This window comes from Cervus elaphus, chromosome 20 (genome assembly GCF_910594005.1).
Source record: "Cervus elaphus chromosome 20, mCerEla1.1, whole genome shotgun sequence".
NCBI classification, from domain to species: Eukaryota; Metazoa; Chordata; class Mammalia; order Artiodactyla; family Cervidae; genus Cervus; species Cervus elaphus.
This window is the reverse complement of record NC_057834.1, coordinates 119,970,263-119,982,730: the sequence shown is the minus strand read 5'-3', so window position 1 is coordinate 119,982,730 and position 12,468 is coordinate 119,970,263. Positions and strand designations below refer to the sequence as shown.

The following is a 12,468-nucleotide window of genomic DNA, read 5'->3' as shown; positions in this document are numbered from 1 at the left end:
CCACCTTCTCCAGCTTCATCTCCCACCCTTGTCTCCACATGCCAAATTTATTCTCACCTTAGGGTTGCACTGACCATTTCCTGAGCTTGAAATGTTCTTGTTCAAGACTTCCGTGTGGCTTTCAGAGCTCAACTGAAATGCTACCTCTCAGAGGAGACCTCTCCAGCCATCCAAGTCCCTCTGTCACTTCTTCCTATTGTGATTTGCTGCACAGCACTATCCACTAGCTAATGTTTTTGGTCTTGTGTGCTTTATGTATTTAATTCTTTAATTCTCCCCTAAGTAGAACGTGAGCTCCCCCAGAACTTGTTCACCAAGCTATGGGTCCATAGCGTGTACATGCTAAGTCACTTCAGTCACATCCAACTCTATGACCCTATGGACTGTTGCCCACCAGGCTCCTCTGTCTATGGGATTCTCCAGGCAAGAATGCTGGAGTGGGTTGCCATACACTTCTCTAGGGGATCTTCCCGACCCAGGTGTAAGATGTAAGATGTCTCTTACATCTCCTGCATTGGCAGGCAGATTCCTTACCACTAGTGCCACCTGGGAAGTCCATGGGTCCATAGTAGGACTCAGGAATTATTTGCTGAATTAATTAGTAAAAAAAAAAATGGTCCTAAGTGGCTGCCTTCATTTCTTCTAATAGGAGGAAAGGGAGAGGATCTGAATTTTCGGCCCTTAGTGGGCTCCTCTGACTTGGCCAGCAGTAGTTCTCTCTGTGGATGGGAGAGGGGCAGTGCCTTCATCCTAGGACCCCTGGGCAGCATCCCTTTGGGAGACGCCAGTCCCTGCTCAGATTCCTCAAGGTCAGGGAACTTGCTGTCTCTGTACTGTCAGAATCGCCTTCTCTCCTTCTGCAGAAACATACCCCCTATTGCCCTTCCCCTGGAGCCCCTCGCTGCCCTCAGGGCCTGGAACCTAACCCTTCTGAGGGCCCTGCAGGGGTGTGGGGACAGGGCAATCCTTCAGCTTCCTAGTGGGTGAAGACTGGGGCTGCCCTTGGGCCTTGCTGGCTCCTTGGTGGACATACTGCCCCAGAGGGCCCTGAAGAGATATCAGGGGAGGAGTCCTGGGGTGCAGCAGGCCTGGAGAGACACTGGGGGGGGCGTTCAGTATAGGGCTGACTGATTGGAGAGTGGGTCCTGGGGTGTGCCGATATCTCCTGGTGTGCCTGGGGAAGGGGAGGAGGCACAGATGGGACAAAGCATGGCCTTCAGTTGGTCGTGGCAATGGAAGGGAGACTCTTGAGGAGCCAGAGCCCTCCTCTGATGCCACCCTCCTCCTGCTCTGTTCACCATAGACCTGGGGCCCGCTGCTCTGAAACTTAGCACGTGAACCTGAGCTACTCTGAACCTTAACCTCACCCACCTCCCCAGCAGCCAGGCTCCCAGACAGGATCAAGAAGTCTTCCTGTAGAAGAGGAAGAAGCCCTGATGGTAACCCCAGGCCTCCACCGGCAGGAAGGAGAGGGATTTGGGCAGGGCCTGGCATTCCAGGGCTAGAATCTTGGGTGCCTCTTCCTAAGAAGGTGGCAGGAGAAGGGTGGTCCAAACCACACCTGAAGGTGGCATCAGTAGTGGCCCCACTCACCTCCCACTCTACCAAGGCAGCAGGTGGAGTCTGAGGCTGCCAGTGGACCAGAAGAGACAGGCCTGGAGCTGGGGAGGTGGTCTTCCTCACACATACACACACTTAGGTGGGAGGAAGTGCTCTGAGAAGGGGTTATGTTTCAGGGGTAGATGCTTCAAAGGTTAGGGCCATCAGCCCACGCTAATGAACAGAGATGATCTGCTCAGCACCCACTGAGAGGGAGTTGCTCTACTCCGGGTTCATGGGAGGGGAGCAAGGCAGCAAGGAGGTCAGAGGAAGAGAGCAAAGCCCCAGGGCTGGTGGGAAGTGCCTGGGTGGGGGCAGAAAAGCAGCAGAGCCCAGTCTGGAAAGAGAAGGGGAGGCTGATGAAGCCGAGGGTGGCTGGGCAGGGAGTCAGGGCCAGCCAGAGATGGTGGGCCACTGTGTGCCACCATCACTGGGCACTGCTTGCCTGGGTCCCTGCAGTGAGAGAGGGGCTGGCCCAGAGTTGCAGGGTCTTCTTCCCCGCCCCCAGCCCCCTTGTTTCTCTTGCAAGGCAGCCTGCATTCCTCCTCCAGATGCTCTCACCCACCTGGACAGTTCAGAGTCTGCAAGCCCAGCAGAGGCCATGAGAAAGGTATAGGCTTTGCAAGACCTGGGAAGCCCGTCTTCCCTCATCATCCCTGCTGGGTGACCTAGCCCTCAAGAACACCCCCCTCCACACATACACAGACACATACACAGACACACATACACGCGGGCGCACACGCTCCCACACAGGTGTGATGTCAGCCAGTGCCACCCAAAATACTCCCATGCTCCCCATCTCATCCACATGGCCAGGCCATCTCACCCATAGTCACACTCATATACTCATCTAGCACCCCCGCCCCCAATCTGACACTGTGTTTTCACAGTTGTTCACAGCCACACACAGTCTCAGACAGTCTTATGTTTACAGTCACACGCTCCTGGGGCTCTCTTCTAGGTCTCCAAGAGGAGCTGGTGCTGAGATGATGAAGCACCAGGCACTGGCTGGGAGGACTGCAGACTCCAGGGTTCAAGATCGGAGGTCTTGCAGTCAGGACTCGACTCCAAAGGTACTTTATTAAGGAGCAGAGCGAGGCACAGTGGGAATGCACAGTGAGGTTCAGGTGGAGACCTTCAGGGTGGGAGGAGGTCCTCTCTCCTCCCTATCTCCCCCAGCCCACCCTGTTCTGTATTAGCAGCTCAGCTCACTCAGGCTCCTCTTTCCATGGAATTCTCCAGTCAAGAATACTGGAGTGGGTAGCCATTCCCTTCTGCAGGGAATCTTACCTACCCAAGGATGGAACCTGGGTCTCCTGCATTGCAGGGTTCTTTACCATCTGTGCCACCAGCAGAAAGGATGGGAGTGTGCTCAACCCAGCTCTACCTTATGGATGATCTGGCTCAGATCAGATCCTTCCCTTCATTAATCCCAAACGGTCAGGTTGGGGTAGAGACATGGAGGAAAGGGAGGCGCGGGAGGGGAGCTCAAAGCCTTTCACAGCAGGCGGGCACAGGAGACGGCCCAGGCCGACCAGCGCGTCTCCCCGCTTCCTCCCACCCCTCCAGGGCCTTGCTGAGTTAACCCCCTCAGAGTGGCTCTGTTCACACTACCCAAATACCATGGGTGGCGGGTGGGGGAGGGGGAAGGTCCAGCAGCCCAGTTCCACGACATCTGGGGAGTGAGGTAAACTAGAACCCAGCAGACCGCACCCAAAGGGCCAAGGCATTGCCCCCTCCTTTGAGGGCTGTCAGTGCCCGGGCACCGTCATCACATTCCCCTCCCCACCTCGCCCCCGGAAGTTCCAGAGATGGGACAGAAGAGGCCACCTGTGCCCAGCCCCCAACCCGTAGGAAAAATTCCTTTTTCTTGTCTTTCTCCCCCTCCCTGTTTTTTCTTCAGTGGCACTGATGGGAGGGAACCGGGACAGGGGAAGTCGGGGTCGGCATCCTGGTTCCTTAGGGGGCGACGCCCTCCCGGGGCAGGTCGAGCCGGACCCCGTCGGCGCGCGGCGCGTAGACGGTAGCGGACGCGGGGGCGTCCAGGGTGAAGGGGCCGGGGCCCGGGCTGGAGCGGCCGGACGACGCGTCCGAGGCGGCGGGGCTAAGCTGCACGGCCGTGGTGTCCTGCGCCGTGCGCTCGCTGCTCTCCATCTCCAGCGCCACGCGCCCGCCGCCGCCCTGTCCGGGATCCCCAGCCGCTGCCGAGCGCGAACGGGGCGCGGGGCCGCGGCGGCGGCTACACACGCAGCAGGCCGCGAAGAAGCAGAGCGCCAGCACGAGCAGCGCCGGCCCCACAACGAGGGGCGCGTTGTGTCCGGGGACGAAGGAGGCGAAGGCTCCCACCAGCGTCACGTTCACGCCCGCCAGCAGCAAGCACAGGCCGCAGGCGCAGAACAGCGCCGTGGACGCCGGGCCGGGCAGCCGGTCCTGAGCGCGGCCCGCGGGCCCCCGGGCCGGGGGCCCCTGGCTCTTCTCTGGGGGCTGCATCGACCTGGGGACTCCGGGCACTCATTCAGCTTCCTCCTGCCGCTGGCCGCGGCCAGCCCACATGTCAGGGTCTCAGCTCACAGTCGTCCTGTGGGCAGAGGGCAACGGAGAGGTCAGCCGGGCATCTGGGCTTTCCACCCCACCCTCGGTTCTGCGGCTCCGTTCAGTGCCTGGGAGCGCAGAGGTAATGCCATCTTGGCTAGCCCCTGCCTCTGCCTCTGTGAGACTTTTTTTTTTTTTTGCCGCACCTCGAGGGCATGGGGAACTTCCCTGACCAGGGCTCGGGCCCCTTGCAGTGGAAGCCAGGAGTCTTAATCTCTGGATTGCCAGGAAAGTTCCCGCCTCTGCCTCTGGGAAGCAACAGCTCACCCCACGTGGGGAGAGTGGCTTCTCCACCTCCTCCCTGGATTTCCTCGTGGCAGATCTTGCTATCTTCTCTCTCTCCCCACTCCCTCTTGTCCTCCAGACAGGCGCAGACCCTCCACCTCCTCTCCTCCAAGAAGCCTTCTGGGGCTAATTAAGTGAGTGCTGTGCTTAGTCCCTCAGTCGTGTCCGACTCTTTGCGACCCCATGGACTGTTGCCCACCAGGCTCCCCTGTCCACGGGGATTCTCCAGGCAAGAATACTGGAGTGGGTTGTCATGCCCTCCACCAGGGGAATCTTCCCAACCCAGGGATCGAACCCAGACCTCCTGCATTGTGGGTGGATTCTTTACTCTCTGATCCATCAGGGAAACAATTAAATGAGTAAATAGCTATAAAGTGCTCAGCTCAGTGCCTAGGTGCTCATTACCTGGTGATCATGACCAGTAGTCCTAATCAAAGGGCAGGGGCAGCTCTTGGGATTTAGACAAATTCCTCCCCTGAGCAATAGAGGCCCTAGAAACCATCTGGTCTAGCCCCAGCTTGTCCAGAGGAAGAAACTGAAGCTCAGAGAGATCTATGGATTTACCCAATATCCAAGGCAAGGACCTTGTGACCTGCTTCCTGACCAGTGAGTGACCTTGTGACAGTGAGGAGCTCCTGAGGTTTTAGATGGCAACTGAGAAGGGACAGTCCCTACATGGGTTGGGCTAGAGCAAACCCAAGGCCCCAGGTCCTTCCTAGACTGGACATTCTACTAGATTCCAATCCTACCCCCATCAGTCCCCCAAGATCATACTGTTGACTCTAGACTTAAAAGCCCAATCACTGACTAGGATCCCCTTCTAGGATTTTCTTGTTGTAACTGGTTGTGGGATCTATTATTGGATTCTAGAATTCTGGGAATGCATACAGAAGCATCAGAGTCTGGGGAATTTAAGACATCTATTTGAGAATTCTGTTCTATAACATGGAATCACAGGTATTAAGGCCCTGGAGGACGAGATCATTGCCATGGAGCTGTGCTAGAATTGTGAAAAGTGTCAGAAGAGGGCTCTGAGTTGGAGTGGGAGGGGTGTAATCAGAGCCATGCTCCGCTGGGATGAGCATGCTGGATGCGTAACAGAGCATGACCTGGACACAGGGCCTCTCTGCTTTAGTGTTAACACCTATTGTTCTTACGCTAAATCATGTCTGAATCTTTTGTGACGCCGTGGACTATAGCCTGCCAGGCATCTCTGTCCATATGATTTTCCTGGCAAGAATACTGGAATGGGTTGCCATTTCCTTCTCCAGAGGGTCTTCCCAACCCAGGAATCGAACCTGTGTGTCCTGCGTTGGCAGGTGGGTTCTTTACTGCTGAGCCACCAGGGAAGCCCTGTGAGTGAAGTTGCTCAGTCGTGTCCGACTCTTTGCAGCTCCGTGGACTATAGCCTGCCAGGCATCTCTGTCCATATGATTTTCCAGGCAAGGATACTGGAGTGGGTTGCCATTTCCTTCTCCAGTTCACACCTGTAATTTGGGGCTATTATGAGAACCTACCTGATGACTAAATGCTTTAAGCTAAATCAAGTGCTTAGAACAATGAAGAACATAGTGAGAATTCCATATTAGTCACGTTGTTGTAGTGGTGGCTGATAGAGAAGAGGCTCTGAGACCTCAGATCTGGGGGGTTGGTCATGTCAAGTTTGGAATCCGAACAGTTTCCACCCTTCAGGTGGAAGGGCCTCAGGGACAGGCCCTGAATTGTCCTTCCTGAGTCCAAAGCCTGTACACAGTGGAGTTGGAGAGAATTTGATGACAGGGTGTGCAAAGGTGAGGACTAGTATACTAGTGAGGGACAGTTAGGGTTGTCACTCTGGGCCCAGGTGGGAATTAGCTTGGCCCAAGCAGGTCAGAGGGCCTGGAGGCCATTTCCAGGTCTGCCCAACCTGGTGACTCCAGGGCACCCTCTCCTGGCACCATGCTGTGAAGTGGCACCAGGGAAAGTAGCAGCTTTCCTGGGACTCCAGCCAGAAGCTCCTGGCTGACACACTACACTGGCAGGAATTCAGCACCCCCAAAATCCTGGTAAAGAAAGCATATGTTGACCCTTGAGGGCATCTACCGACCACAGATTCCTCGGGAAGCTCCCTGTTTGCACAAACCATCTGCTGTCTTTAATCTGTAGCTGTTGGTTCTGCCAGGCGGCAGTAGCAACTGCTGAAGGGGTACAACAATTTACAGTTTGCAAAGCATCTTCACATCCATGACATCACTGAAATACCCTTGCTTGATACTTATTAACAGCCACATCTTACAACTGAGGAATTGGAGGCTCAGAGAGGGAAGTCGATTTGTGTCTAGTGGCTAGACTAAAAGGACGATCAGAATCAGAGAACATATGGTCGGGTTCACACAGTAGGCAATCTTGTTTCATCTTTCTTTTTTTTTAAACCTTGGGGTTGATGTGGAGGTAAATCTCAACAGTTTCTTCCTGTTGCCCTCAGGGGGTGCTGTGAGATTCCCAAATTTCACCCCTTCCGCACCTCATCATTTTCTGACATTGTCCTTCTGTGGGAAAGGCTCTATCTGAGGCTGATGCAGGAAGCCCTTGAGGGAGGGATGGAGTCTAGCCCTTCAGCTCGCCTCACAACAGACTCTTGAAAGCTGACATTGGACAAGGGTAGGGAAGCCTGGGTGGTTAGAGGGTCCAAGGCTCTTGTTTCTTTTCTTTTACAGAGAAGACTCTTTATCTTTGGGTTTTGGCAGTTTTACTACGATGTGCCAAGGTGAAATTTTCTTTGTCTTTATCCTCTGTGGTCTTCCAGATGCTTCTACAGTCTGGCTTGATTTCTGCCTGTTTTGGAAAAATTTCAGCCATTATCTTTTCCTCTATTCTTTCTCTTCTCTCCTTCTGGAACCCTAATTGTGTATGTGTTCAACCATTTGGCATTTTCCCACACATCTCTTACACACTATTCTATATTTTCCAGTATTCTGCCCCCCCCCCCCATTCTCTCTGGCTATTAATTCTACCGATCTGTCATCCAGTTCACTAATCCTGTCTTCACTTGTGTCTTCTCTGCTGTAAAATCAATCTATTCAGTTCTTAATTTCAGTTGTTACAACTTTCTAGTTTTAGAATTGCCACTTGATTCTATTTCATAAGTTCCAGTTTTCTACTAAAAAACTTCCTCTTATGTATTTTCTTAAACGTATTAAACTCTTTGAAGTCCATGTCTGAAAACTCCAACATCCGGCTCTCTTGTTTCTATTATCTGTTTTATCGCTCTTGGTTTTGGGTCATTAAGTCTTATCTCCTGTAATGCTAGAAATTTTTTAATTAAATGCCCAACATTGTAGAGATAGCTTGAGCCCTGGGTAATACTATCTCCTTTTAGAGAAGATTTACTTTTGCTTCTGACAGACAGCTAAAGAAGGGACAGGCCATCTTAACCCAATCTGTTATTGCATTGACTTGGAGCTATATTTCAGTCTTCCTGAGTCTGGTCTATATCTGTTTAACCAGTATTCCTAGAAGATAGTCTTTTGGGCTCCCAATTAAAAACTGGAGGTGTTTAACAGGGCCTTTCACCTTTTCCAGCCCTAAATCCCAATTCTGACTTCCCAACTCCATGGTCGCCACTGCCCCCTACAAACTGGAAAATGCCTTAAGGAAAAAAGTGAAATAAAATATTACTTCTCTTTTCTTCAAGATCTTGGCCCCTCAAGTCCTTACTACCTTTACCAATTGCCTTGGTAGCCCTCCCATGCCTTTGAACAGATTTCTTAAATGTTTAATCCAGCCTTTTTAGTTATCCTCAGTGAGTGAGTTGGTCTGATACAGGCTAGTCTTTCTTAGCCATAAAAAAGTCTAGATGAGAATCTGAAATTAGCATTTTCAAATTGCTGACTAAGTTAGTTGTGTTATGTTGAGCACTTTGTAAAAACATCTACTTTAATTTTCACAGAATGAGATTAAGCATTACTGTCATATCCCCATTTTATATATGAGGATTTTAAGGTACAGAAAAATTCAAGTTTCCCAAGGCCATAAGTATCAGTGGAGGGGTCAGGATTTGAAAACTGGTGTCCTGATCCCAAAGCACAAGTTCTCAACCCAGTACAGTGCTAGGTTTGCTAAGTGCTTATTGAATGATTGAAGCACAGGGCACCGGCTTTATAAATAAGCTCCTGTAATTAGCAAGACAGCAGAGGACAGGGTGTGTTCTGTGTAATCTCTTAAGGAAGGTAAACTCACTTTGCTCTTTCCTTGGCTTGGTACACTCAGTTCAGTTCAGTCGCTCAGTCGTGTCTGACTCTTTGTGACCCCATGAACCGCAGCACGCCAGGTCTCCCTGTCCATCACCAACTCCTGGAGTTTACCCAAACTCATGTCCATTAAGTCGGTGATGCCATCCAACCATCTTCTCCTCTGTTGTCCCCTTCTCCTCCTGCTCTCAATCTTTCCCAGCATCAGGGTCTTTTCAAATGAGTCAGCTCTTTGCATCAGGTGGCCAAAGTTACTGGAGTTTCACCTTCAACATCAGTCCTTCCAATGAACACCCAGGACTGATCTCCTTTAGGATGGACTGGTTGGATCTCCTTGCAGTCCAAGGGACTCTCAAGAGTCTTCTCCAAACCACAGTTCAAAAGCATCAATTCTTCGGTGCTCAGCTTTCTTCACACTCCAACTCTCACATCCATACATGACCACTGGAAAAACCATAGCCTTGACTAGACGGACCTTTGTTGACAAAGTAATGTCTCTGCTTTTTACTGTGCAGAGTAAAAGTTATGTGAAGGTCATAACTTTCCATCAAAGGAGTAAGCATCTTTTAATTTCATGGCTCAGTTCAACTAAAACAAATACCTGCCCAAGATCTGAGCTTTCAGGGGCTAATTGCCAAGGAGTGATTCTTACCTGCTCCTAGGAGGCAGCACTAACTCTGGAAGACAGACTACTCCGAGTCTCCACCGTAGGCAGAGAACAGGCTACGGGCAGACGGGTGCTGGGCTCATTTCTGAAGTTGCCTGTGCTGTGCTGTGCTTAGTTGCTCAGTCCTGTCCAACTCTTTGTGACCCTGTGGACTGTAGTCTGCCAGGCTCCTCTGACCATGGGGATTCTCCAGGCAAGAATACTGGAGTGGGTTGCCATGCCCTCCTCTAGGGGATCTTCTTCTCAACCAAGGACTGAACCCAGGTCTCCTGTATTGCAGGCGGATTCTTTACCATCTGAGCCACCAGGGAAGCCCCCTGAAGTTGCCTCCACCCTGGCTAATTGGGATCTGGGGCACACAGGGGAGGTGTTGCAGTTGTTCAGCTGTTGCAATTCCATCTGCACTACCCTTTCTGTCTGGTGGACTGTAGCCCTCCAGGTGGGGCTGTTGGATGCTGTTTTGCAGTGGGTGCTCTGGTTTGCTCTGCTGTGGGTGTCACTGGTACTATTCACTAAATCGTCTTGATACTCTCCCCTCTGAACACATGTTATGATTGCATTTCCTGGCCAATTTGTGATTTCCTGGCCAATGTGTGATAGTCACATTCATCACTTCTAGGATTGTGCTTAGTTGCTCAGTCGTGTCTGACTCTGTGGCCCCATGGATTATAGCCCGCCAGGTTCCTCTGTCCATGGTATTTTTTAGGCAAGAATACTGGAGTGGGTTGCCATTCCCTTCTCTATGGAGTTTTTAAATTCAGAAGCAGGATCCTCCGAGTTTGCACCATTGCTATCTCTTCAAATATCCCTTCAAACTCTGTCTCATCCTGAGTCCAGTCCTTAACCCCATTGCCTGAGCAGGAGGGAAGGTCATCACTCTGAATCTTGAATTTTAGTGAGCACCCAAGCTGCTGAACCTATAGAAATCATCTTGTTCAATTCCATCATCTACAAAGTGGGGACCCTGAAGTTTGGAGTGAGGAAGATCATGGAGGGAGTCTGTGGCCAAGCCAGACCAGACCCTGGCCTTTTCCCACAAAGTCAGGGCTCTGACCCTTGCTGTTCGCTGTGCCTGACCCTGTTTAGGCAGCCAGACTGCCCCCTGTCCTACCTCGGCCTGGGAGACCATGTGGACTCTATTTGGGAGTCCAGGCCATAAACTCTATTTGGGGCAGAGGCAGATGCTAAGGACTGGGTCTCAGATGACCAGGGTTCTTGACTTTGGCCTGGTGGGGCAATGTGAGAGGGCCAGGGCCCCTCTCTGGGCCACAGCTATCTGAATGTAAAGGGAAAAGTTGAACCAGGTGATTGTCTCTGAATCCATCCTCCTGCTGCTAGTGGTTTGTGAGGGTGGGCATGAAACCTATTAAGAAATGACTGCCAATATGTTAAAAAAATCTAAAAAAAAAATGGTATATCCTTCTGAAATATGGCTATTCTTTGCTTTGGGATGTGATTAAGTCATTCCCCCTACCCTGCCCTGCAGAAGTAACCTGCTGCTTGACTGCCTGATGCTGGGGTGGGGGGTTCTGACTTTGGGGGAGGGGCACTCACATTGAATAGCGACTCAGTGCTAAGCCCTTTCCCACACTAACATGTTTAATCGTTACTATGACCCTGTGGGGCTTCCCTGGTGGCTCAGATGGTAAAGAATCAGCCTGGAATACAGGAGACCAGGGTTCAAGCCCTGAGTTGGTAAGAACAAACCCCTGGAGAAGAGAATGGCAGCCCACTCCAGTATTTTATGCTGGAGAATTCCATGGACAGAGGAGCCTCGTGGGCTACAGTCCATGGGATCACTAAGAGTTGGACACGACTGAGCGACTAAGCAACTAACACTACCATGACCCTACGAGCTGTTGCAGTCCTGAACCCAGTTCACCCAGTGAGAAACTGAGGCTGGGAGAGGAGAAGAACATGGTTTACTCAGTTGCAAAAGGTAAAACTGGGATTTGAACCCAGATCTGTCAGATTGAAAGTCATGTTGTTTTGCTACAGCAGACTTTCTGCTTACTGGAAGGTATAGAGGTGTTTGATTATTTAAAAAATTAGTAGTTGATTATTACTATCCAGCCAACAAGCTTGGGGCCCAAGGAGGGTGGTCCTCTTTTTGGTGGATGCAGAGCTCCTAGGGTGGGGGGCTCTGTCTGAAACCCCTTCAGGTCAGCCTGCCCCACCCAGTCCCTGAATCTGGGATGTCTGTGTTGTTCTAGAGCAGTTGCTTAACTGGGGGCAGCTGCCAGGTCTCCTGGTTCCAGGTTCCTGCTGCAAGGGCCCCAGAGCTTCCAGGTGAGCATGAGGGGGCTGGGGCTTTGGTCAAAGCATCAGGCGCTGGACCATGCCTGCTGTCCTCCATGTGAAACCAAGTGCCTCATTTGCTCAGTCTGAACCCCTTACTGTGAACCCTTCTGTTTCCCTGAGCTTTGGCCCTTCTGTTCCCCTTCAATCCCAGAAAGTCTGGGCCAGCTCCCTCCCCTGCCCTCCCCATTGTCCCCCTCCATCCCACCTCCATTCTCAGGGAGCCTCCCACATCACCATTACTCATTGCCGGCTTATTCACTACCCTGGAAACTCTCAGCTTCTGCCAACTGAATTCTGCCTCCTGGGAGCCCCCAAAGCTGTCACCACCCCCACCCTAGCCAGTCCCAGAGCTCCCATACACCCTGTCCAGGCAATAGACTCATGTTTGCGTGGACACACACACACACACACATACAAGCACAGAGGCTCACATGGATTCTCTGGAAACAAGAGAATGGAGAGAATGAAGTCTGGAGGTGTGGCTTCCCAGCTCCTGTGTCGTCAGACAGCTGCGGCCCTTGATCCTCATCCCTGAGTGCTTGTGCACATACATACACACAGGCATCACATGTGTACACTCAGTGGCTGGATATACCCAGAAACACACACACAGGTGCATTACACACAGAGCTGAAGACATAGGCCAACACATAGCCAGCCAGCCAGCCACTCTCCGTTGCCTGCCTATCTGGTGAGAGGAAGCTGCTGCCCAGCAGAGGCACCTCTGGAGACCTGTCTGCCCAGAAGCACGGAGATGGACAGCAGGCTGTCTGCAGAGGACTGCCCTTCCTGCCC

At 52.0% G+C, this 12,468-nt stretch overlaps 1 protein-coding gene across 1 annotated transcript; it reads right to left on the bottom strand.

The window, feature by feature from the left end:
* Positions 1 to 3,558: 3,558 nt before the first annotated feature.
* Positions 3,559 to 4,089, bottom strand: TMEM275 (transmembrane protein 275). Its single transcript, XM_043877295.1, has one exon. The coding sequence runs from the start codon at positions 4,087 to 4,089 to the stop codon at positions 3,559 to 3,561; it is 531 nt and encodes a 176-aa protein (XP_043733230.1).
* Positions 4,090 to 12,468: the final 8,379 nt, after the last annotated feature.

Excerpts from the sequence above, each read along its gene's own strand:
- TMEM275 (XM_043877295.1), bottom strand. The coding sequence starts at position 4,089 with ATGCAGCCCCCAGAGAAGAGCCAGGGGCCCCCGGCCCGGGGGCCCGCG.